The following is a 23091-nucleotide window of genomic DNA, read 5'->3' as shown; positions in this document are numbered from 1 at the left end:
GGGTATGAGACAATCACATCCCCGTTATTGCGAAACGGGAAATATGGGGGATTTCATTGGTCTGAACAAACGAGGTGTTTCCTGAATTGGATGGTTGAGTCGGGGAGGCGCCGGTAGTTTTAAGGTGTTTGTTTAAAGCTTGGAGGGGGGATACACTTGGAGAGTTCGGCGAATTTGTGGAGGAGAATGGAGGGTCTTGTTTTAGATGTTGGAAGGGTTTGTTGATGTGGTCGTAAGAATCGCTGGATGGGCTATTTGTCTTATCCCGCGATCCAAGAGTTACTGTACAGCCGTCCAGCACGGTTCTTTTGCTGCTCTGTAATCTAGATCGACAATGCTATACTCGAAGCTCTGAGTAAAAAGGCCTGCCGAATTTCCAAGCTACCGAAATGTCATCGAGTGACACAATGCGCTACAACGTTATACAACCCCCATCTAGACCGATCCATTCCTCGCCACCAGCAGTTATCCAAGTCCGCAAACAAGGCTCATCCCACGCGGAGATCCTACCTTTTGAGTGGATGTTCTTTTAAGCATGCGACTATGTCGTTCCAGCTCGGATATACAGGGTGGGATTTCCAACGGGGAACCCGAGTCTTGGTGCAGTCATGTCAAGATCCTCGAGAATTGTGTCATCCTGCACACACCACGGCCGCACAGACGATCCATGTTTATATAACTCAATCCATCGTCGCACGTTTTACTTCACCCCATCGGCATACCAATCTACTGCTTTGATCAGATTATACCGACCGCACTGGTTTCATCTCTTGAGGTTTTCGGCAAAATGGGCTTCTCAAACTTTTTTGAAAGCCAGAAAACCACGGCTACCGTCTCGGCGGACCCTGAGGCAAGCGACTCCGAACCCTCGGTCATTCACGATGGCGGTCTCGCATACACACGCGTCAAAGGCGGCAATGGCTCCAAGCCTTCATACCAAGAGGCCGTCGGTGCGCCTGTTGAATCGCACTCGCCGCTTGGATACAACGTCGGTTGGCTTACGGTTATCTTTCTGAACGTGAATATGATGATTGGAACTGGTATCTTTTCTACGCGTACGTACCCTACTCATATAAGCATCCTACTTGTATGGAAGAAGTTGAGACTAATGAGGTACAGCTTCGAGTATTCTTAACCGTGCTGGGTCTGTCGGTCTAGCGCTGATCATCTGGTTCATTGGCTTCATCATGGCTGCTTCTGGTTTCAGTGTTTATCTGGAATTGGCGAGTTACTTTCCTAACCGCAGTGGCTCTGAGGTTGTGTATCTTGAGCAGGCGTATCCTCGGCCTAAGCACTTCTTCCCTGTTACCTTTGCTGTCCAGTCGGTCATTCTGTCCTTCAGCAGTAGCAATGCCGTCGGTGAGTTGCTTTCATCTTTCATCTTTAAGCTTGCGCGTTCTGACCATATATAGTTCTGTCCAAGTACCTTTGGCGAATGACCGGCGATACCCCCTCCGAATGGCAGATGCGAGGTGTCGCCATTGCAGCTTATACCCTTGCTGTCATCTTTGTTATCGCGCATAACAAGTACTCCCTCTGGCTGGTCAACTTCATCGGCGCCCTGAAGATCCTCACTCTAGTCTTGTAAGCCCTCCCATTCCTCCATACCCTTCACCCCTAACACATCACACAGCATCAGCATCGCAGGATTCGTCGTCCTCGGTGGCAACGTCAAGCGCATTCCCGACCCAGGCCATAACTTCCGCGACGCCTTCGCAGGTGCAACCCCCAACGGCAACGATCTAGCTAGTGCCCTCGTCAGTATCGTCTTCTCATACGCTGGATACTGGAACGCCTTCAACGTCGTCAACGAGATTCAAAATCCCATCCCCACGCTCAAGCGAAACGGTGCTGTGTCGCTTACGGTCGTCGCTGTGCTGTATATGCTCTGCAACATCGCCTACTTCGCTGTCGTTCCCAAGGAGGAGTTCGCCGAGGCTAGTGAGATTGCTGCATCCGTCTTCTTCTCTAAGCTCTTTGGTGATAGCAAGTCTGCTGCCAATGTCCTCAACTTTCTTGTACTGCTGAGTGCCTTTGGTAACCTTCTTGCTGTGTTGATTGGATCTGCACGTATGCTTCGCGAGATTGGTCGACAGGGTGTTTTACCTTACACCAACTTCTGGGTCTCGACTAAGCCTTTTGGCACACCGCTTGGTCCTTACATCCTCAAGTGGGTGTTGACTTTCATCATGATTGTTGCACCCTCGGCAGGCGATGCCTTCACTTTCGGTTAGTAGCTCGACCCCTCTTGATGTTTTCTGATGCTGATCCGTCTCATAGTTGTTAGTCTGGGCACTTACCCTGATGCGATGTTCAGGTTTGCCATGGTCGTTGGTCTCTATGTTATCCGCCGCCGCCGGTCAAAGGCTGGTATTGGTCGCTCTGACTTCAAAGCCTGGCATCCTCCTGTCATCTTCTACATCCTCATCCAGGTCTTCATCCTCGTCATGCCTTGGTACCCTCCCAAGGGCGGCCCATATGCTGGTGATGTAAGCTTCTGGTATGCGACATACTGTGTTGTCGGTATTGCAATGTGAGTATTGCCTGAGAATATGTATGTCTTCCACTTTACTGACAGTCATCTTTAGTGTCCTTGTTTGCGCCCTTTACTACGTTGTTTGGATGTTCCTGTTGCCCAAGTGGAAGGGTTATGCTATTCGCACCGAGATCACCAATGTCGATGACAACGGAGCCAACACCCACCGTCTGGTCAGAGTTCCCTATGCTGATCTTCCTCGATGGGACGAAGAGCATGACGAAGCTGGAAACCTTCGCCAGAGAACAACTGTTGTGGCTCCAAGCTCAGAGGGTTCCATCAAGGCTTAGATACTGAGTAGTGGTCAGGGGCATTAGCATCATATAGCACTAGGAAAGTCAAGTATATCAATAAGAGACTTTGCAGTTGAACAGGATTATTATTGAAAACAAAAATGGGTATTATTCATATTATGTCTATCGTCATTACTCAACACTGAAATTGTCTATTCTGCAGCATTGCTGGCACAAGACCAAGGAGTTTTGCTTCCTCCCTCAGCGATGGCCTCAATGGAAGCCCAAAGTCCAAGGACACAGATGAGGAAACCAGTAAGGAAGAGAATAACGTTGGCCACGAATCGGCAAGTCTGCTTTCCATCCTTGAACCAGTTTCCGTAGTGCATCCAGAGCCAGAAGATACCAGGCAGTCCATAAGAGAACCATGAGGCGAAGAGGGCGCAGATAAGACCAAGAAGGTTGTTGAACACAGGGATAGACTCGGCAATGACCATGGAGAGAGCCCAGATACCTAAGGTTACACCGAACCAGACCATGGTAGATAGCTTTGTTCGGCGGACCATGTGCTTGGTGTTGCGGAAGATTCGCTGGAAGATGTAGGCTGAAGCGACATGGCCGTAAATGACACCAGCAATGACAATGGTGGGGATGGCAATACCCCAGATGACCTTTCGCATAGTAGCAGAACCAGCGGCGGAAAGTGCAGGTGAAGGAACATCAGGCCCGACAAAGACGTAGATGACGATAGCGGCGAGCAGGTAGAGAGTAGTATCAACGATCTGGAGGAAAGCCAGAGCCTTGGGCCAGTCCTCAGGCTTCTTGAACTCAGAGATGACTGTGAAGAAGCAAGAGTGGCTGGAGAAAGAAATGGCAATGTTGGTGACAGCCAAGAAAGCGCCAGTGAAACCAAGCTCACGAGCAACCTGGATGCTTCCAGATCCAATAGGTCGCTCATGCGCAACATCTCCAACCGTAATGAGAACAGCCAGCGTAATCGACACGCATGATGCCATGGACATATAACTCGTGTACTTCAGCGTACGCGGCAAGTTAAGAACCCAGAAGACCGCCAAGCCCACAACAGCCCAGACAATAGTGCAAGTCGAACTATTCGTCAGAGTGTTCAGGCAAATAGTCCAGGTGAGAAGATGGCTTCCCATGACAAAGACCTGGAAAATGACCTGCGCCCAACCGAAAACCTCCTGGAAAACACGTCCCATTCCGATGGACTTTCCAATGACTTCGACGGCGTCGCCAAAGTTTTGGACGAAGGGATATTGGGCGCGGAATTCAGCGAGGACGAGGCCGGAGTATGTGGAGAGGAAGCCCATTACGAGAATGAGGACTATGCCGGGGACGAGGCCGACGGCGGCGAGGACGGAGGGGAGGGAGAGGATGCCGAGGGATACTGTTTCTGCGATGAGGACGATACCGCCTTGCCTGGGAGGAGTTAGTATTAGGCGAGGTGAGGTTGGGGGATTGGTGGGTGAACATACCACCATGTTAATGTCTTGTAGTCGATAATCTCTGCCTCCTCATCACCCAAGACAGCATCATCATTTCTTGGCTCAGCGACAAAAGCTGGAGGACTGTTGTTGACACCCTTCTCTTGATCCACAGGGAATTCAGGCGCCGCAGCGCTTTTAGGCTCTGTATGGCTCATGGTGATAGTCGCCCGTTAAGTTGGTGGCGCAATGTTGAAAAGACAAAAAGTGTAAGACCAATTGACTCGTCGATAATTGGAACGGCAGTCGCATTTAAATAAATTCCTACTCTGGGGCGAGAATTGGCCGACAACGGTGGGAAGAAAAAATGTCTTCATATTAGTTTAACTTCCGAGTCAAGTCGGCCCACTAACATTGGAGGTTCCTCGGCCTGGCCCGATGGCGTCGCGCACCGAATTCGGGCAACAGACAGTGTAGAGTGGTGAGTGATCGCGGTTAAAATTAGTCGATCCTTCATTGGGCGAGATCGGCTCATGGAGGAGAAAAACAAGCAATGGCCAGATCTGTATTGCTTCAATGGATTTGCTAACTTTTACGTTATGGTCCCACAAAGAGTGGTCTTTCTCGCTCAGAAATCCACTGCTGAGTGCTCCAGACTCTTTAATCTCCACGTAAGAATGAAGGGTCAGGAGGGTTTCCCCAGACCTCCAAAACTACCCGCCTCGTCACCAGCGACTCAAGAATCAAAGATATATGTCATTGTAATGTGAAAAGAGCCTCATCATAGCCGCGCGCTTCTTTCAGCTCAAAATTTTCAGCCTCCTTCGCCAAGCTACTGCAAGTTTGTTTTGGAGGAATTGACTGCCGGAGTTTCTAGCCGACTTCTGGAACGACAAGAGATTTCTAGCGTCGAGGGTCTAAACTGTATTGAGGATGAGTCAGGGCGAAGTGGAGACAGGGCGCCGATCGCGCTCCGGACTTGGCGGAGCTTGTGAAGAGGCTATCGAGAAGACGGCAAAGGCATGGATGGAGACTCTGGGGGAGAGATTCTGATGAGTTTGGCCATATTTTGCCCCGACTATGGGAGGCAAGAAAACCTAGGACGTCTATCATGAGTGATAAAAAGGCTTAGGTAAATCTATTGTAGATTTAGTGGACCTTTAGACCAATGATTTTTGGCACCCTGGCTTAGGGTATCTACCTAACAGTAATTGACTGCTGAGTGGTTACCGACGACTTGGAACAGGCAGCAAACCATATACACGTAAGGCTGGTTTCCAGCCGCCTCTTTTTTACGTCATCTCGAATCTCACCCAGCACAAACGTATGTCCTTTGACTTAACCTTTGGTCTCGCGAAACCATGGGCTGTTTCTTGTCGAAACCTCCTAGAACACAGTTCCTTAGCGAAACCCCGCTGCAGGAGGGTCCCAGTCCTGGTGACGAAATAGGCTTCCCCCAGCCATACCAAGACGTTAGTTGAGAACATGCTTTGGGGCGTCACGTAATTAATATGGATATACTGACTCACTTTGAACAGCCTAGGTCGATTGACGATGACAATAACTTCCCACTCGATGGAAAAGACATTGCTTCTGTCTCTGACGAGGAACTTCTATCAGCGTTCTTGACAGCGCCTCGTCTTCATGACTATGGCGCTGTCACAGTTTCACGTGTTTCCAAAGACCTTGTCATCAAAGGTGGTCCAGGCGTAGCAAAGAGTGAAGCAGAAAATATAAAATTTGCTTTGGAGACCCTCGGCCTCCCGATCCCCAAGGTCCATCGAGTTTTCACAGCTGATGTCCCAGAAGATCCAGACCTGCCCGAAGCACCCGTGGTAGAGGGCCATTTGATTGTAATGGACTACATCAAAGGATCCACTGTCGAGAAAATCTGGCAATCCTTCGACACGACTACCAAAGAAACTGTCGCACAGCAGGTCGCGGACGTGATTGACAAGATGCAATCTACGGTCCTCAATCATATGCCAGTAGGGCCTATTGGGAGAGCCCAGGATGCCAAATTCCAAGGTCCATGGTTCACGGACTACGGCACAGGGCCTTTCGACACGCTTGCAGAACTTGAGGACTGGTGCAATCACAAAATCGATGTCGGCATCATGGTCAAACAACTAACACCCGAAACGCGAAGATTTGAATTCAAAGATATCGTTCTGACCCACCAAGACCTAGCGATGAGGAATTTGGTACTCGGTGAGGATATGAATGTCTGGGTAATCGATTGGGGTTGCGCTGGTGTATACCCAAGAGGTTTTGAACAAGCCGCGCTGCAGGTTCAGGCGGAAAATAATGAGTATGCTGATATGGTATTGGAGAGGCTATCGGATCGACAAGATATCGTGATCGAACAGTTTGCGAATATCGCGTATGGTCTCTCAACCGGTCGCGCTCTTTGAGATAGAATTTAAGCCAAGATAAGAAGAGCAATAATTACGCCGGCATTTATATAAAACAAAAGGCGATGAAGACATGGAAGTAATACAAAGATAATAGGTTTGGTGAATCTGCTAAACCATTGATGTAACTCTAAGTGAGAACTAACGTAGATCAGGGCGCCGGTTTCGCTGCGAACTTGGATGAATCTGGGCATTATCATGCGATCAAGTGGAGTTCGAGTGTAGGGGTCCTCGGGGGAGCTAGACGAACTCCAGAGACCAGAATTGGCCGAGACCGACGACCCATTGTCTGTGCTGATAATGAGATGGAGACGACGTGGGGCCAATGTTGAATCCGAGAGCAGCAGTCTTCGCCTCTATACCAAGTCGACCAAGCTGCATACGGCCGGAGATTTCCAGAAAGCTTGAATGTAGAGCCAAGACTTGCCGAACTTCACTACGTACATGCCAGCTATCCCCAGATTCTTGTAATAGGGCTGTTTAACCCGAGTTTATACTACGTAATACTAATTAGTGGTTCTCGGCAGTCTACTGACCTTGCTCGACGGAAATGAATGGGGGCGGGTAGAAGCGACTGTGTAACTATTTTACCATGCACAAATCACATTCATGCAGCACGAGTCTCAGATTATGATAGATTGTAACGAGTGTCCATTTATGCTATACTGGCTCAATATCCTCCTTGTCTTCATGTCATATTTGTAGCCCAATTTTCTCGGTCCTTGGCTAATCTGATATTCAGAGGTCATCATCATCGCCAGTCTTCTTGCAGCAGGTCCAGCAGGGGTAGTCTCCGTCTCCCTAAAGTCTGTCAGTAAAAACCGGGATTCATCTTCTACCAGGTAGCATACAAATTTCTTGGCGTTCTGATCAAATCGTTAGTAATAATCAATGGAGACCAGATTTCAGTATGACTTACCCAGCCTTCGGGGCATTTTGGCTCCTCGGGCCAGCAGACCTTGAGGCAGACCTCGTAGTTGTGGACATTGACGACGCCCTTGTGGTTGGGGGAGAAGGCGTGGTTGGAAGAGGGCTGGGAGACCTGGATGCGGAGGCTATACAGGTAGGGTTAGTATCGAGTTGTGGAACTGAGCAATATGGCTAGGATGGGACGTACGTGATCTCCTCGCTGTTGGACTGCTTGGCGTTGAGGGAAGACCAAGGCATGGCAGCGATGCCGTTGGCAAGGAGGAGAGTGGAAGCGATAGAGAACTTCATTTTGAAAATTTGAAAGTGTAGTGATGTAGTGTAGTGTAGTGTAGTGTAGTGTGAAAGTGAAGCTGTTGAGGATGGTAGGATGAGAGAACAGGCGGACAGACCCTCGAACTTTATAGATTTTTCTTTCACCCAAACCTCAACCATCATCCTACTTATCGATTTCATCAACATGCGCTGTGCTACATGTCCCACTCATGATCAGCAACTTGTCTGACCATTGCTTGATTTACTTACCGACGGTCCGCATGTTTCACAGGTCTGTCCTAGGAATGCTCCTCCCTGCGTCGATCAACCATGCAAGGAGGATAGAGGTGGTGGTCTGCCTAAGACGGCACGGGCAGGGAGCGGCTTGATCCCTGTTGTAAGACATGACTACGAGCGATCGACGATCCGGTCTCACTTGTGTACATCCTCGCGAGGGCCCTGATGGTAACTTTTGGTGTTGTCAGGCAGCCGCAGCTGGACGTACATAGTGCTTAGCTGAACTGAGACATTTAAGGTACTGGTGCATACATTTTGGGCAGAATTCTGGGATGAAAGGATCCCTTCGAGATTCTGATGCGAAGACTGCTGGCTGTGATTAGTGATATGTTTAAACCTAAGACTAGTAACATTTTTGTAATTCTAGAGTTTACTGTTTTAAACATATATAATCTCATCTCCGGCAGCCTTTGCTTTGGTGTGGAACCTGGGCATGGCAATGATTCCTTGGGCGAGGAAGAGGGTATACACGATAGAGAGCTTCATGTTGGATGGTTGAAGTTTTGTTCCGGTGAGAGACAAATTGATGCTGATGATAATCCGTTGAGCAATTTGATCAGGAATTTGAGTTTTTACACTGTTTTAATATGCCTAACATATGCAATTGCCGTTTGACTTCCAAATCCTCCATCTTGAGCTCCTTGGTTTCCTCGCAGCTAGCGGTTCCGGGGTAACACTTGTCTGCTGTTTGATGATCCGTCTGTACGACGACTGTGCAAGGAGGATCTACGCTCTGGAGAAGACAGAATGGGCCGAAGGGCGTTAATCTGCGAAGGAGGACTTAGATACAGACGGTCAAATCGTCTCTATACATTTACAATAGTATTATGAGCACAGAGAATTGTAGCTATAGGTGAAGATTGGATATATGTCTATTCTTCCGGGCAGGAGTTTCAATCTGCGACATTGTTCAGTGGCAGTATGGGAATGTCGCAAGACGTGGGGTTTATGTTCAACCAGTAATGCAGTGTTACAAGAGTTTAAGCGAAAGTGCCTCGATCGAGTCGCCTGCAGCGGACTATCGGAAGTCGAGATATCCGTGCTACCCATGTTTCATTTCACTGCCTTAGTGTTGAAGCCCAATGCTGCATTGAAGTTCAATTGCCACTCTTTGCGGGAGCGAGGGAGGTTTCTAGGCTCATATGCCATGGACCTTGGACTATGCAAGTGGATGACAACGACGTTCCCGAAGAAATCTAAGTTATGTTCCCAAAACTACATGAAACTTCTACTTCAGTACCTGAGATGCTGTTTTAATTATTAGATGGCTCCACATCTCTGAGAATAATACCTAAATTCATCTACATATGGCGTTTGAATACATACTCGAGGCGATGAAGTGAAAGTTTAAATAAACCCATAGTCAAGTGGAAACACAGAACTTTGTGAATCTTGCATCTTATATCTCTACTCCCCAGGTTAAAAAAGGCAGTTATGGAAGGACTAGCTGTATGGTATTTGACTTGAAATCAAGCTCTTTGTATGCCCAAATCATCTTTTTCTTCATGCACCTCTTCTCAAAAGCGTCCCTCCCTCTCGCCCTCACACCAAACCATTCTCCCTGAAGAGTGACGTTAACCTTCTTCGCATTCTCTAACATCTTATGCCATGATACATTTGTCTGGGAGTTTCCTGGGAGCACGAAGTCGCGCTCTATAACCATATACGGATTCAGCTTAATGATAGTATCATCATCCATATGCAAGCCCTTGTGCTTCTCCTCGCGCTCTTGTGTCGCCTCCCCGAAATTCCACTTCAGCTGATCAGCATAGATCTTGAAGAGCCCATATTCGATAGCTCTCATGGTTATCGGAGACCCAGGCCCCCAGAATCTAACGTGATATGGTCCTGCGTTCTTAAGTCGAGCTCTAATGATGATTGGGGATAGGCCGATCTGTTGAATGTCCAGATCCAGCTGACGAACTGCTTCGATCTCATCTTTTGGCTGGTGCCAGCTGTGGGCCCAATCAGGTTCACCATATAGATCGTGAGGCATGGGTGGAAGGTTGCTGGTCGGCTTCACGTTTGGACCCGGAACGATATAAGGTGGGGGCTTCGGTATAAAGCCAGCCAAGACAAAGTGTCCCAGAAGTCCTAGAAGATACAAGAGGGAGAGCGATATTTTGAACCTCATGACAGATACCAGGTTTTTTTGAGTTTAGAAGATTGTGTTTGTGGAGATTTTGAGTTAAAGAGAGAAAGTTATGCGGTTGACATGTTCTGTTGAAGGACAATTGAGGACACTATATACCTAGATATAAATTTTAAAGTGGAAAAACGCTGTAATAGATTTAACTTTACTTCTAGATAGCCATGATATTAACATTCAAGGCTTCTCTGGAGGCGGAAGCTTATTCAGTGATGAGCAGTACACTGAAGCCTCGTTACCATATGAAGAGGGATCAGTGGGACTAAGAAGGCATATACATGGGGCGATTATCAGCCATCAACTTGAGCCATGAAGAGAACAGATTTTGGAAATACCAAGCTCGGAGCGTCGTTTCGCTAAGACGTTTCTAGGTGAGAGAAGGATTATCTGGGTGAATTGAAAGTTGTTCAACGCCTCGGCATTCTTACTATATAGAACTTAGCAGTACCAAATCATCAAGCTTCTGCTGATTTTCTGTAATTGTAACAGGTAATATTAGACGTCATTTAAACCAAAACAAATGTCTCGACGAAATAGATGAAGTTAGGAATCTATATTTGTTGCACTTGGGCTTTGTGACAGCATATGCACTGCTCATGCACTAGAAAGCTGCCAGCCCCTTGACATTGATTTGATAAATCACTAAACTCATTCATATCACGGCTGTTGCCCGTTAGGAAATAATCCCGGGAAAACACCTTCTTTCCAACCCCACAATGAGGGCCTCATAGCAACCTAACTGGGAAGCAAGGAGCATCCACTCTCAACAGAGGTTGTGTTACATATAATGGAATGATTGATACCGGGTACTTTGTCTCTGCGGGCCGTCGGACAAAATTCGAGGAATGTGTATGCCGTGTCTCACTTACACAGCCGTTATGCAAGGATCTCTATCCGGCAGTGCAGTTGTAAGACATCAGTTCTTATGCAGGGAGAATCTTGATCTATGACACCACTCTATGCAGGTCGGGGACTTTCGCTCAGCTGAATAGCTCTGTGAGGCGAGAGAAGAAAACTAATGCAAGGAGGAAGACAATGGTTCAGATTCGAGATAGTCATCTTCGAGGATTGGAGCTGAAGCGTGTCTGAGACATGATTGACCAGTATTCAAGGCCCAATCCTTTTCGGCTATCGAAAGACAAAATTTGCAGGGCTTATCGACGGGGTACTCTAAACCCCTCCGGAGACAAGCTCCTCGACCGGTTACGCTCTCTTTCCATTCTTTCCTCTGAAGCTCTGATTTTACCACCAGTTTCAGGATTCCATATCCAACCTTCCTTAAGCCACATCCATCGCAAATAAGCCCTCAACTCTTTATCAAGTGGCACAACCCTTTTCCACTCAGGCTCAAAACCCCGCACTGCATTCAAGCCATTCCAATCGTCGGCTGAACCCCTCAACATGTCTCGATGAAAGATCCGATAGCTATCAATGGCGTACGGACCAAGTGACGGCAACTGTGCCACTTCCCAGCCCTGTCTCACATCATCTTCATCCAAGACTTCATCCTTTCCAATGTCTAAACCATCGCCCTGCAGGGGATAATGCAGCTTTCTGTACCGCCTTGATTTATTGGGCGGTTTCTCAAGCCATGTCTTAGCGAAGGCGATGAACCGGGCGGCGCGGGAGTTGTGGAGTCCAATTGGACGGATGAGGTCTGCAAGGTCGGAGAAACATGCTTCTGCGAGGTGAGTTGGTGTTGGGTACTGAGATATGAGCTTTTGGAAAACAGGGTGGGCTTGGGATCCTCGAGTCCTGTTCCAGAGAACGGCTGCAACGAGAAGTTTGTACAGATCTCTTCCGACGGTTTCTTGGATCAGACCGAAACGCTCCTTGGAGATTGGAGGGATTCGAGATGCCGAGAGTACTACTCCAGTGGGTACTTTTCGTGGCGCTGTCTTGCGTTTCTCAACTTTGATGACTTTTGTGTCACTCACATCGTTCTTGACCATGGAGCGTGTAACACGTCGATGAGTCTGTAAAACGAGCGTATTAGTTTGGTCCTCCATGGCTTAACTGGAAGAAATGACACAAATTGTATATCCAAAAATCTAATTGCTTTATGAAACGTTGGGTCTCATTAAAGAGGGAGCAGTTCAATGCCGACTCCAGTAGAGCTAGGTCCATGACGCAATGGACATCTACCGGGAAAGATCCCCCGCACTGAGGAACGAGGCCAGCCACCAAGTGAGGCACGAAGACTTTGTTCAACATAGGTCATTTTACTCATGAATCACGTGTATCGAGATGAAACCGTTATTGGAATTTTGTGCACCGTCGTAAACGTTACACGCTCATAGTTGACACTGCATCTCCACAAACTGCGTGTTCATAACGGCGCCGTTAGTTTCAAAAGTCATATGGCTCTATTCATTAATTATGAATATGCCACTATGCTATGAAAAATACTAAGCCTTGGTAAATCTCAAGTACGGCTTAACCTCCCTAACATCACCAAACTTCTTCTTCGCATCCTCCGTCGAAACAGAAGGCGGAACAATAACATCTTCGCCAACCTGCCAATCAATCGGCGTAACAACGCCCTCCTTATCACCACTCTGAAGAGAATCAATCACACGCAGAACATCAGTTGAGTTCCGACCGGTTGAAGCAGGATACATCATTGTCATCAACCCTTCCAAGAAGATTCGACTGACTAAGACTGAGCGGATGGTGAAAGCGATGCCTTTCACTGCGATGTTTTCGAGGTCTTCTTGGCTGAACATATCCTAGAGGAAGGCGACTTTACGGTCTGCGTCGGCGATGATGGGGAATTGGAGGTTGGTGTTTGAGACTTCGTCGATGTCGTCTACACACTTGTCGTGAGAGCTGAGATCATTGGCGCTCTAATCATGACCATTAATACTTTTACCTCTGCATGAGAATGATAACGAGAACACTTAGCAGTCCAATCATCTTCACACCTCCTCTTATCGAACTCCGGCTTCAGCTTTGCAAAGGCTCTGGTGCAGACTGGGGCGAAGTCCACAGGCAAAAGAAAAGAATCGTCCAGCTGTTTTCGATGAGCTTATGAACGTCAATCCATCCGTCAGTAGTGAGGGCCATGACTCTGCCAAGGGCGGCAAATTCTTGTTGTTATTTACTAGAGACTTGAAGATCAACCGGCCAAGCAAGAAATTATCCGAACTGCACGTTCCCATTCACAATCGCAGACACTTTCGGTCATCTTACTTTCGGTCATCTCACCTTCGTCTAGAACTGCCGACGTCAATGATAATTCGCAATGTCTTTCATTCGAGCCTGCTGAATGCAGCGGCAACGGACCCCTTCCCGAACCAAAAGCAAGGGAATTAGCCACCTGTGAGACTGGAACGAGACAACACGGGAAGAAGTAAATGGTTGATTGAGAAGATACTTGATTCTAGGATTACCGGGAATCTACGAGGAAACAGGAGATTGGAGTGTTGTTAGAAGTGGAAAGGTCATTCACCCTCGTGGCGACCTCGGCAGGACCTGGTAATAGGGAGCGAGGCTTTCCATTACAGCTATCTAGAGTCGACGGCAACGGGGCGCAATCAGCTACTCTCGATCATTTTTATATACAGTTCATTTGAATCATTTCACGTACATTTGATAGAGGGAAGCAATTAAAACCTCCATGTAAGCTTTAGTGACATTCCCGTATTACCTACCTACAGCCTCACTATAAGGGACTCGGCGAGTGGTGGCTTCTTTTTAGTTTGAGGAGGATATGGGCAAGATACGGACACTTAAGTGAAATTGATTACCAGGATGATAAATGAGATAAAAGAAAACAAAACAAACGAGGGTGGTAAAGAAATTAACGCCTGAGCACAAGTTAATCCGGAGCTGAAATGTTGTGTAACACACCTGCAGGTTTTTGAGACATTTTAATATCACGAATGGAACAATAATTTGCGAGAACCAAGGGACTCCCTATTAACTACCTACCTATATAAAGACCTTCCAGCGCCATCGTGCTTCCTTGCGTCTTCTTACCCGTGAAAGAAGTGAGCGATTTCAGATTTGTCTACTGGACCGTTGATCACGATGTCGCTCAGCTGGACCTGGATGTTTCTCGTCCTCCCCGCTCTTGCAATCTCGGCCGTAGCACTGCCACATGAACGTCGAGAGGTCCCAGCCACTGCTGAGCCGATTATTACTCCTGCCGAGTGTCCTCACCATAACCCTGAAGTCCAGGATGGGTCAGTATATTCGGTATTTCTACTTTAGTTGGCTATTCAGAATACTTATTTGCCCACAAGAACTCTCGTCGCCCAGCTCTGGAGACAGAACTGTGACCTCGTGACAAAGTTTCTCAACAATGCATTCACTGCTGCCCAAGCGGCACAAACCTCCAAAGGGACTCTAGAGTCGCTGCAATACTATTTCATAGTCCGTATTTAACCATTTACGATCCTGATTGACTTGCTGCATTTGCTTAAATCTGTTGCAGCAAGATTATTACTATCTCACCTTGACAGTCCCTCACAAGGCGTATCTCTTGAAATCCTTGGATCCAGACGAATCTGCCGCTGACCAGACATCTGCCATCAACGAAACAGTTCTGGATATGACTTCGGACCTAGAATACGCAAGTCATTTTCGTCAGGACCTTACAAGTCCTGACCATCTCAACGTGAGCAGCACTGTCGTCAAAAATGCGAAGCTCGAGCCCGTTCTACGACAATATGTCGATTGGCTGGGAGAGAATACAAAACTCGGCTGGTACCTCTTCAGCGTATCAAGAGTCCCCTGCATCTATGTGAGAAGCCCATGGCAGCGGTGTAAACTTATGCTGACGCATTTCAGGGATGGGCTGAGATTGCGTATCAGTTAAATCAGTCGTCTAGCACAGTGAGAGGTCCGTACAGGAGCTCATTTCAGGAAAACATGAACTGATATTGTCAAGGGACAAAATTCTTCGACGAGTGGATTTATCCGAACCTTGACTGGAGCTATGGAGCTAAGCTGTCTGGTAGATGCGAGTGGCTCGCTCTGGTAATTGCCTAACTAACTGGGAGTAGTTGAGTTGCAGGAAGTGCTGAGCGCCAACAACAACACTGAGACATTTGCCGTTGCCAATGGGCTCTTCCGCCAGGCCCTGGAATTTGAGACTGCCTTTTTTGAGAGTGCAGTGGGAAAGGTTCTCGAAGACTGAAAGGAGCCTTGGTTTTGAGGATATCTTGTGCTTCAGTGTGCTTTGAGGCATGGCAGCATTTTGGCATGCATTCTGCTTTGGTTGCATCTGGGGCTTGTGTTTTGCTCTCTGCGCCATGGCAAGTAGTGTTGTCTAACTGCTGTCTCATACGATGATAGCCATAGCTTACTTGAGGCATACATCAAAGGGTTTAAATGTCTCCATAAAGAATTAAATGTTGACATTTAGAATGATATCTTGTCCCGTCTAAGTTGATCAATTAAATTTTCAAAATGAGATGCAATGGTGATGCCTGGCGACTTGGATCAACAGAATTTGCACCGAAAGGACGAGCTTGAGCAACGGGATCGGGACAAGGGGTGAGACAGAGTCATTTTCGTGTCCAAGTCCTCTACTAATGGAGACTGTCTAGATGGGCCTACAGTCCAACAAGATGCTGGGATATTGGGAAGTCAAGAATGCTGACCGTCTCAATAACTTGATTGCGAGCGCCTTTGAGCAAGCAAACTTTTCGGGTTATCCCCAAGGACCAATGAGGGCTCGGTTGAAAGCCGTGGATGATGATAGCTATGAGAATGGATGACTTTGTTCTGCCTGGATGATTGATGCTTGTCATAAAAATGAACAGATTTCTCATGGCGGGTGCCCCTCAAGTCTCTGTATCCTCTCGCAACGCCCAAGCTGTCGAAGAAGCATGCTCGGAGCTAAGGAAGCTAACTGACCTTTCTTCTATGTCCTGATGTGCGGAGAAGACGGAGTGTGTCTCTTCTCAGGTGTGTCGATATGAATACAGCTCACTTGGATATAGTTCTTGCGAACACAGGTGACGGTCATTCAGAGGCTTTCACACTTGTTTTATATGCATAGAGAAATATGAACTACTTGCGCCGGGTATATACAAACGCACTATACCTGATCACCTTACAGTTTGCTCCCCATTTTGAGCAGCTCGCCCGTATCAACCATGGTCACGAGGGCCTTGGTATTCAGTAATCCCGGGTGAGCCTCACTTAAACGTTGGATTCCACACAGCTGCATGGCGTTTTCCAGCTCATCTCGCAAGACTGGTGAGAATTGGTTAGCTTCAGTCAGTTATGGCTTCATTGTCACTACTCACTGTTCATCAGATGCCGTACACCATCTTCTCCGTACATCAGAGCATAGAAGAAAGGTCGGCCAAGACAGACACCGTGCGCACCGAGACAGATGGCTTTGAAAACATCTGTGCCTCGACGAATACCCCCATCGATGAAAACACTCATTCGGGGCAAGAGCTGTGGACACTTCATGTTGATCTCAGCCAGAGTCAGGAGCGCTGGCTGCGAGGTGTCGACACCACGCCCGCCGTGATTCGATATGTAAATTCCTTCGCAGCCGCTTTCCAAGGCTTTGATGGCGTCTTCAGCACACTGTATCCCCTTTACAAAGATGGGTATTCCCAACTTTTCCTTGATGGTTTGGATCTGGGCCCATGTGACGTCCGGGTTGATTGCTGCGCTGGCGGCGCGGGACTGCTTGGTCTGTTTCTTGTTCTTTGACTCACTCTTTTCTTTCGCCATTCTCATTTCGTAACGCTCGTTGGCCTCTCGTTTACTAAAGACCGGCAGATCCACAGTTACCATGACAGCCTTTGGTAAAGCACGACGAATCTCATCCAAGAGCTTGGCCAATGCTAGGGAATCTCGGGGAATGTACAGTTGGAAAAAGAAAGGATGGTTCTGGGGCAGAGCCTCAACAACCTCGCCTAGTGAATATGAGGCAAGTGTAGGCATTATGATGGTGCTTCCGGACGCAGACAGTCCCTTTGCCAACCCAACCTCGGCGGACGGGTGCGTCAGCATAGCCAAGGACGCGGGAGCGTTGAAGATAGGGACGTCGAAACGGTGACCCAATACCGTTGTGCTTGTATCCACCTGACTAATAGGTCTACAGACTCGAGGTCTCAGAAAGACTGACTGATATATCTCGGCGTTCTTGGACGCTGTGTAGCAGTCATTTGAGGCACCGGAAACGTATACCCAGGATCGTTCGTTGAGACAAGATCTTGCAGCATCTTCAAAGTCTTGCAGGTTTATGATGGAGTCAAGCGGCGGAGGACTTTTGATGAGCTTGGGGTTTTCCAAAGCCTGCTGATCCTGAGCTCGGAACAATTCTGGGACTCTTCCAATAAGTTTTGTCTCTCCAAAATAGCTCATTGCCAGTTTTGGGCCGTGGACGGAATTGTAGACTTCGGAAGCGTCTTTTCCGTGGTGCTCTTCAACGACATCTTCACCTCCGGGATGTGTTTCGGCAAAGCCGGTAACGTCCCAGACATCTCCATTAATAATTATCCAGGCATCATTGGTGTGTTTATGAAGAGAGACTTCCACTCGCGTCAAGTCTTGGCGAGTCATTATGGATGATTTAACGGTGCACAAGGCCTTCCTGTATGCCAAGATATACCAGAGATACACAGGGCGCCACCACATACTTCAATAAATAGTACTTTGGTGGAAGTTTGGCTCTGTAGGTTCCACGTCCACTCAGCATGCGCCCTCCCATTACACGCTCGCCAGCTGACTGCATTACACCCTCTAATCACATCAAAAATTGCTTGTTAATTAGCAGCTCTACTCTGCGCTTACTTTTCCATTTATGGCGCGAGTACGCAATGATAGATACGCGCAGGGAAAATGTCGCTGATGGACAATCCTTATGGATATTTGGATAGGAGAGGCCTAGCACTACTGTACACACTTTCTGGTCTAATTTGGTGAAACAACGAAGTCTATATAGAACGTTTTAAAGAATTGTTAATCTCTCAGACCATCCTCAAGAGCATCCGTCATCTTTTACGGTTCCTGGGCTCTGGCACAAATGAAATGTCTTGCCATCCTTATCAATCTGCATCAACTCTCCGCCTGTATGACATGCGCGCACGTCTCACTTAGCAACAGAATCTCCTTTTCATTCGGATGAAGCATAAATTGCATGTTAGCGTAATAAAAAAATAACCTTCAGGGATCTTTTCCCGTCGGATCTCCCGTCTATCTTAATTAAGTAATTTGTTAAAATGAGATGCAATCGTGATGCCTGATCGGTGGTGGATTTTACACCTAAATAAACGGCTTATGGGGGGAAATACCACGACTTTATGCTTGGTGGGCTAGACAAAAGAATGGAGTGGTGGCTTGAGCAAGTGACCCTCAGCTGAAGTTGCATTGCAATTATAGATCGAATCCAGATGGAACTCGGACATGGCTCGCTGATTAGGCACCGACTGATTAGGCCGAAAGAGGCTGACAACATCAGCATCTGAATCTGCAGCTTTTACAATTCCGCGACGTCGCCGTTGAAACTTTCCTGTTACCCTGGCAGGGCTGTTCGACTACGCCCGTAATCTTTCCATATGCCTCCCAACATGTTTCAGTACAGACCTCTCGAGCACCTAGATTCTTTCCGACTCCTTCATCTGGAGCCTAGTCTCAACCACAGCGCAGATCTCAAGGGCTCGTTACATCACGCTACACTCTCGGATTGTGACTATGACCTGATCGAACCTTACACTGCTTTGTCCTACGTCTGGGGTGATGCAAGCCAGAGGGGCGTGATACACCTAGGTGGTAGCGCCAAGGAGATCACTGCCAGCCTGGACGCTGCTCTCCGGGACATGCGCGACAAGAGCCGAGTTTGTCGGATATGGGCAGATGCTTTGTGCATCGATCAGTCAAATAATGCTGAAAAGGGTGTGCAAGTCACGCTCATGGGTAGGATATATTCTACTGCGCATCATACTGTAATTCATCTCGGCAAGTCGCCTCCGGGATTTGAGAAATTGTTCATAGATCTCAAGGTTTAAAATCAGACCACGATGCATGGGAACACGTCAGACCTTGGGCAACTTTCATTGGCAGCGGATGAGATCGACGGTGTGAGGCGCGACCTACTATCAAAGTCATGGTTCCGTAGAGTCTGGGTTTTTCAGGAGCTCGTGCTTTCCACAGATGTCTGGGTCCAATGCGATAACCTGCGAATCCGGTGGCACCACTTTTGCAAGGTTGTCGACACCAAGACTGTCGTCGCGGCCATGTTACTTGACACGCTCTCTGATAGCATCGCTCAGCAGGGCCAGCCTCGAAACGCAACTCCCTTGGAGGACATGAACAGTAGACGATACGGTGCGTTTGAAGCACCACTATCTTCGCTTCTTTCCTGTCGGAGAGGAATCGGGGCAACTGATCCTCGAGATATCGTATTTGGTCACTTGGGTGTTGTTTCGGATCGAGATAGGTGTGATAGGTTTATCAAGGTCGATTACGATAGAGATCTTGCGCGGGTGTCGGTTGATACTGCTCGGTATTTCTTGGATGCCACAGGTATCGAGAGTCTCCTCTCGCATGCTATGAACCCTTCTCCCATTACCGCCCCCGGAATCCCGTCTTGGTGTCCTCGTTGGTCTAGGTCGCAGCTCTCTTGGGATACTATACACAAGGGATAGGAAGTTCGGTGGTGGTGATGATAGCTCCTACGTCTCCTTTGGAGGTACTCATCACATATTGCTATCCGCGCCACCAGTCCTAGCCACCAGCGGATTTGAGGTGACCAGGGTCAAGGCGTCAAGTCATGCATTTTCAAGCTGTGATGTTGAAGCTAGGGCTCAAGAGGAGTCCAAGGCTGTGACCCTCGAGCTGCTCCAAGACATAAGGTAAACACGGCTCTATCTTGGGAATAGATGACGTTTGTGGACTGACCTGTCTGTCGTCACAGATCCCTAACCAAAGATGAAGCAGCAATCTTGGACTTGTGCAAAAGAGCAGGGACCAAATATGACGAACAGGGGCAAAAGCTGTTCAGAAAGTCCTTCAAGACCTGGGTTGATGCGGCCAATGCTCAAGAGTATCCTACGGCTGGACCACGCGATGTCCAACGTATCACCGATGCTCTCATCCATCACGTCAAGAAGCCCGAAACAAGTCCGTTATCTGGCAAGAGACTTGCCATCACCTCAAGCCACCACTGTGCACTCGTCCCAGAGGAGTCCCAAGAAGGCGACATAGTGGCTATACTTGTTGACTGCTACAAGCACGCGGTGCTGCGGCCGAAAGAAGTGAATAATTTTGATCACCTCGATAACTTAATTACGAGCGCCTTTGAGCAAGCGAACATTTCGGATTGTCCACAAGGACCAATGAGGGCACGGTTTAAAGCCGTGAATGATGATGACTATGATGAATGGATGTTGGTTTGGGAGAGAGCTGCTCAATCTTTTCCGATTCAGCATTGTTTACTTGTAGGTCAGTGCTACATTGATGAATATGTTCCTTGGAAACGGGGTCTTCCGAGATCTGGGTTCAGGGTGTTTGCTCTTCATTAGCTCGTGGTGAAGCAGTTCTAGTGGAATTCACACTGTTAACGATTGAGCATTCTATTGAGGTAGTTTTCGAGACTCAATTACCCTGGGATAACAATAAGAAATCTAGCTGACATTATAATGTATTGTGCAATCTGTATCTAAATTAACCCATTCCATGATCTGATTTCGTGGGCTTTTTTTGGTGACTTTCCTACTCATTATCACGTCATTATGAGCTTCCCATGAGAGTTTCATTTGGTGGGCCTATCGTCCAACGAGATCGGCCCTCGGTTATTATTTGTGTATATCTATATTCCCGGCTCCGACTCAATTGGAGTATTCCGTCGATGTTAAAGCAAGTGTTTAACTGAACATGAAATCTACAGCTATGAAGCCACTCATCTTAGCGGGTGGAAAATCCACTCGAATGGGATTTCCGAAACATCTCCTGACCATGCCTGATGGCCGCCCTTTATATCAACACCAAATCGAGGTTTTACGCAAAGCATGCCCTGAGGCAGAGACTGTCTACATTTCTCTTGCTCAAGATTCGGAGATGGATGAGCTTCTACAGAACGCCAGCAAGGTTTCGTACGAAGCCACTCCAGGAGAAAATAGCATCGAGATTATTCTGGACCTGGAATCGAGTCAAGGGGATGAGTCGAAGGGGCCAGCAACGGGAATACTTTCTGCCTATGATTCAGATCCTGAGGCGACTTGGTTGGTTGTGGCCTGTGACTATCCTTGCATCACTCCATCTGCCCTTCAAGAATTACAATCACGCTACAAACCTCCTGTTACATGCTTTAAAAACCACGAAGGCTTCTGCGAGCCTCTCTTGGGAATATGGAGTCCACAAGCTATCAGCCATCTCAAGGAGAACTGCAAAGCAGGAAAACTCAGTCCCAGCAAGGCTGTTCGGGAACTTGACGGTCACACGTATCTTCCTGAAGACTCGGAAGCATTACTACGAAACGTAAACATCAAATCGGAATGGGAAGATGCGCTGAGATCACTGAGAGATGAGCCGACAGACAATTTCATGGAAGAGCCTTTGGAGGCGCTGTAAAGTGATGTATTTCAGGATACCAGAGAGTCATTCATGGGATAGCAATATACCATCTGTCCCGTCTCGATGGCCTCGTTTGCCTTGATGTGAATCCAACAATTTGCCTGCACGAAAGGCGCCATCTTAGATGGCCCCAATACCCCAGCAGCTTCGTGGACTGTAAGTCCCTCGCCACCTGTCATTTGCAGAACTCCAGGTCTGAACCTGTCACAGTTGAGTCCTCTGTTGGGCGCATCCATAATGCTCTTCCGTGATGAACTACCTAGTTGGAGGTTCTCCAAGCGCGCAAGTACAGGCTTCTCCGGCTCTTGACCCAGAAGATGGCTTATATACGGGACAGTCAAGAATTTGAAGCAGGCTGCTGCTGCGCCGGGGTTACCGGGTAACCCAAAGAAAGCTACCTCACCCCAGGCAGAAGAGAGTAGTGCGAAGAGAACCGGATGGCCCGGACGGACAGCTACGCCGTGGAACACGATGGTTGCACCAAGGGTTTCCAGTGCCTGACGGACGTGATCGAACTTTCCAACGGATACGCCTCCACTTGTAATCATGACATCCACCGCCGATGATCCCAATCGGTCTTTTATGGTCTGAACAAGAGCATCCACTTCATCTGGAATTGAGCCGCCAAAGGTTGCATCGGCCCCGGCGTCTTTCGACGCCGCCGTCAGGTATACTCCATTGACGTCTCTGATATGAGACTTTAGAGAGGTCAATTCGTTGCCGGTCGACCAGATACAGACTCTAGGCTTCTTGCACACCTGGGTCGTTTCAATTCCTACAGATGCGAGGGGCATGATGTGTGATGTCCGGATAGTGACTCCTTTCTTCATCACTAGATCTCCCTTCTGAATGTCTTCACCAGCGAACCGACGATTGGCGTATCTTGGTATTGGCTTGCTGATGGCGATACACGTCCCGAGCCCTGGTTCTTTTGCCGCAATCCTGATAGTGTCTTCGACCTTGACGCATGCGTCAAATACCTCTCCAAGTTCACCTTGCGGAAATCGTCCCCCAGTCATGATCTCGAAGGAAGGCTCGGGTCCATCGCGCGTATGACGCGAAGGGAGAGTGACGGAGTCATCGCCAGCAGCGATTGTGCCTTTGACGCAAAAGAAAGTCGGGTGCTCTGCAGAAGCTAATCTTGTACTCTCTGAGCAAATTGCGTAGCCATCCATTGCGGATGTGTCGAACTCTGGTGTTGAGATGGGACTGAAGTGATCGCATGCCGAGACGCGACCGACAGCTTCTTCAATTGGCACGACTTCATAATAATCTTTTGTTCTTC

The 23091-nt window shown here is 48.0% G+C and overlaps 12 protein-coding genes across 12 annotated transcripts; 5 read left to right on the top strand and 7 right to left on the bottom strand.

Annotated features, from left to right (window-relative positions):
- Window positions 1–787: 787 nt before the first annotated feature.
- FOBCDRAFT_262413 (amino acid permease-domain-containing protein) lies at window positions 788–2910 on the top strand (the record flags this gene model as incomplete). Its single annotated transcript, XM_031185580.3, has 6 exons — window positions 788–1055; window positions 1120–1359; window positions 1413–1584; window positions 1634–2229; window positions 2281–2533; window positions 2589–2910. 6 exons carry the CDS (start codon window positions 788–790, stop codon window positions 2824–2826), a joined length of 1767 nt encoding a protein of 588 aa, XP_031036715.2. The 3' UTR covers window positions 2827–2910.
- On the bottom strand, window positions 2896–4569 carry FOBCDRAFT_321103 (transmembrane amino acid transporter protein-domain-containing protein). The gene is made up of 2 exons (XM_031185581.3): window positions 4269–4569; window positions 2896–4212 (listed from the first exon to the last, which is right to left on the bottom strand). Exons 1-2 carry the CDS (start codon window positions 4433–4435, stop codon window positions 2982–2984), a joined length of 1398 nt encoding a protein of 465 aa, XP_031036716.2. The 5' UTR covers window positions 4436–4569; the 3' UTR covers window positions 2896–2981.
- A 1009-nt stretch (window positions 4570–5578) lies between these two features.
- Window positions 5579–6711, top strand: FOBCDRAFT_295357 (phosphotransferase family protein; the record flags this gene model as incomplete). The annotated part of the gene is made up of 2 exons (XM_054705202.2): window positions 5579–5689; window positions 5756–6711. The coding sequence occupies 2 exons, from the start codon at window positions 5579–5581 to the stop codon at window positions 6629–6631; spliced, it is 987 nt and encodes a 328-aa protein (XP_054561177.1). The 3' UTR covers window positions 6632–6711.
- A 160-nt stretch (window positions 6712–6871) lies between these two features.
- On the bottom strand, window positions 6872–7849 carry FOBCDRAFT_203618 (uncharacterized protein; the record flags this gene model as incomplete). Its single annotated transcript, XM_059609072.1, has 5 exons — window positions 6872–7107; window positions 7168–7205; window positions 7298–7497; window positions 7551–7686; window positions 7749–7849. The coding sequence occupies 5 exons, from the start codon at window positions 7847–7849 to the stop codon at window positions 6872–6874; spliced, it is 711 nt and encodes a 236-aa protein (XP_059465226.1).
- A 1693-nt stretch (window positions 7850–9542) lies between these two features.
- On the bottom strand, window positions 9543–10244 carry FOBCDRAFT_203617 (uncharacterized protein; the record flags this gene model as incomplete). Its single annotated transcript, XM_031185585.3, has 1 exon — window positions 9543–10244. One exon carries the CDS (start codon window positions 10242–10244, stop codon window positions 9543–9545), a length of 702 nt encoding a protein of 233 aa, XP_031036720.3.
- A 1169-nt stretch (window positions 10245–11413) lies between these two features.
- FOBCDRAFT_321100 (DNA glycosylase) lies at window positions 11414–12268 on the bottom strand (the record flags this gene model as incomplete). The annotated part of the gene is made up of 1 exon (XM_031185586.2): window positions 11414–12268. One exon carries the CDS (start codon window positions 12266–12268, stop codon window positions 11414–11416), a length of 855 nt encoding a protein of 284 aa, XP_031036721.2.
- Window positions 12269–12667: 399 nt separating this feature from the next.
- FOBCDRAFT_241329 (thioredoxin-like protein) lies at window positions 12668–13461 on the bottom strand (the record flags this gene model as incomplete). Its single annotated transcript, XM_054705201.2, has 4 exons — window positions 12668–12972; window positions 13009–13103; window positions 13184–13272; window positions 13435–13461. The coding sequence occupies 4 exons, from the start codon at window positions 13459–13461 to the stop codon at window positions 12668–12670; spliced, it is 516 nt and encodes a 171-aa protein (XP_054561176.2).
- Window positions 13462–14291: 830 nt separating this feature from the next.
- FOBCDRAFT_276116 (uncharacterized protein) lies at window positions 14292–15402 on the top strand (the record flags this gene model as incomplete). The annotated part of the gene is made up of 6 exons (XM_031185589.2): window positions 14292–14446; window positions 14507–14636; window positions 14698–15006; window positions 15054–15105; window positions 15154–15219; window positions 15269–15402. 6 exons carry the CDS (start codon window positions 14292–14294, stop codon window positions 15400–15402), a joined length of 846 nt encoding a protein of 281 aa, XP_031036724.2.
- A 921-nt stretch (window positions 15403–16323) lies between these two features.
- On the bottom strand, window positions 16324–17795 carry FOBCDRAFT_136717 (FMN-dependent dehydrogenase-domain-containing protein; the record flags this gene model as incomplete). The annotated part of the gene is made up of 2 exons (XM_031185590.2): window positions 16324–16466; window positions 16520–17795. 2 exons carry the CDS (start codon window positions 17793–17795, stop codon window positions 16324–16326), a joined length of 1419 nt encoding a protein of 472 aa, XP_031036725.2.
- A 1007-nt stretch (window positions 17796–18802) lies between these two features.
- Window positions 18803–20865, top strand: FOBCDRAFT_203612 (heterokaryon incompatibility protein-domain-containing protein; the record flags this gene model as incomplete). The annotated part of the gene is made up of 5 exons (XM_059609071.1): window positions 18803–19148; window positions 19296–19824; window positions 19880–20086; window positions 20149–20675; window positions 20777–20865. 5 exons carry the CDS (start codon window positions 18803–18805, stop codon window positions 20863–20865), a joined length of 1698 nt encoding a protein of 565 aa, XP_059467409.1.
- A 230-nt stretch (window positions 20866–21095) lies between these two features.
- On the top strand, window positions 21096–21803 carry FOBCDRAFT_321099 (molybdenum cofactor biosynthesis protein C; the record flags this gene model as incomplete). The annotated part of the gene is made up of 1 exon (XM_059612062.1): window positions 21096–21803. Exon 1 carries the CDS (start codon window positions 21108–21110, stop codon window positions 21801–21803), a length of 696 nt encoding a protein of 231 aa, XP_059467408.1. The 5' UTR covers window positions 21096–21107.
- An 11-nt stretch (window positions 21804–21814) lies between these two features.
- Window positions 21815–22981, bottom strand: FOBCDRAFT_203611 (MoaB/Mog domain-containing protein; the record flags this gene model as incomplete). Its single annotated transcript, XM_054705200.2, has 1 exon — window positions 21815–22981. The coding sequence occupies one exon, from the start codon at window positions 22979–22981 to the stop codon at window positions 21815–21817; it is 1167 nt and encodes a 388-aa protein (XP_054561175.2).
- Window positions 22982–23091: the final 110 nt, after the last annotated feature.

The sequence above is a fragment of the Fusarium oxysporum genome, chromosome VI (genome assembly GCF_013085055.1).
Source record: "Fusarium oxysporum Fo47 chromosome VI, complete sequence".
Taxonomy (NCBI): domain Eukaryota; kingdom Fungi; phylum Ascomycota; class Sordariomycetes; order Hypocreales; family Nectriaceae; genus Fusarium; species Fusarium oxysporum.
This window is presented reverse-complemented; position numbering and strand designations above follow the sequence as displayed.

Bases quoted from the DNA above. Each gene is read 5' to 3' on its own strand.
- FOBCDRAFT_321103 (XM_031185581.3), bottom strand. From the start codon at position 4,435: ATGAGCCATACAGAGCCTAAAAGCGCTGCGGCGCCTGAATTCCCTGTG. The intron at 4,213-4,268 runs GTATGTTCACCC...AACTCCTCCCAG, and splicing joins TACAAGACATTAACATGGTG to GCAAGGCGGTATCGTCCTCA.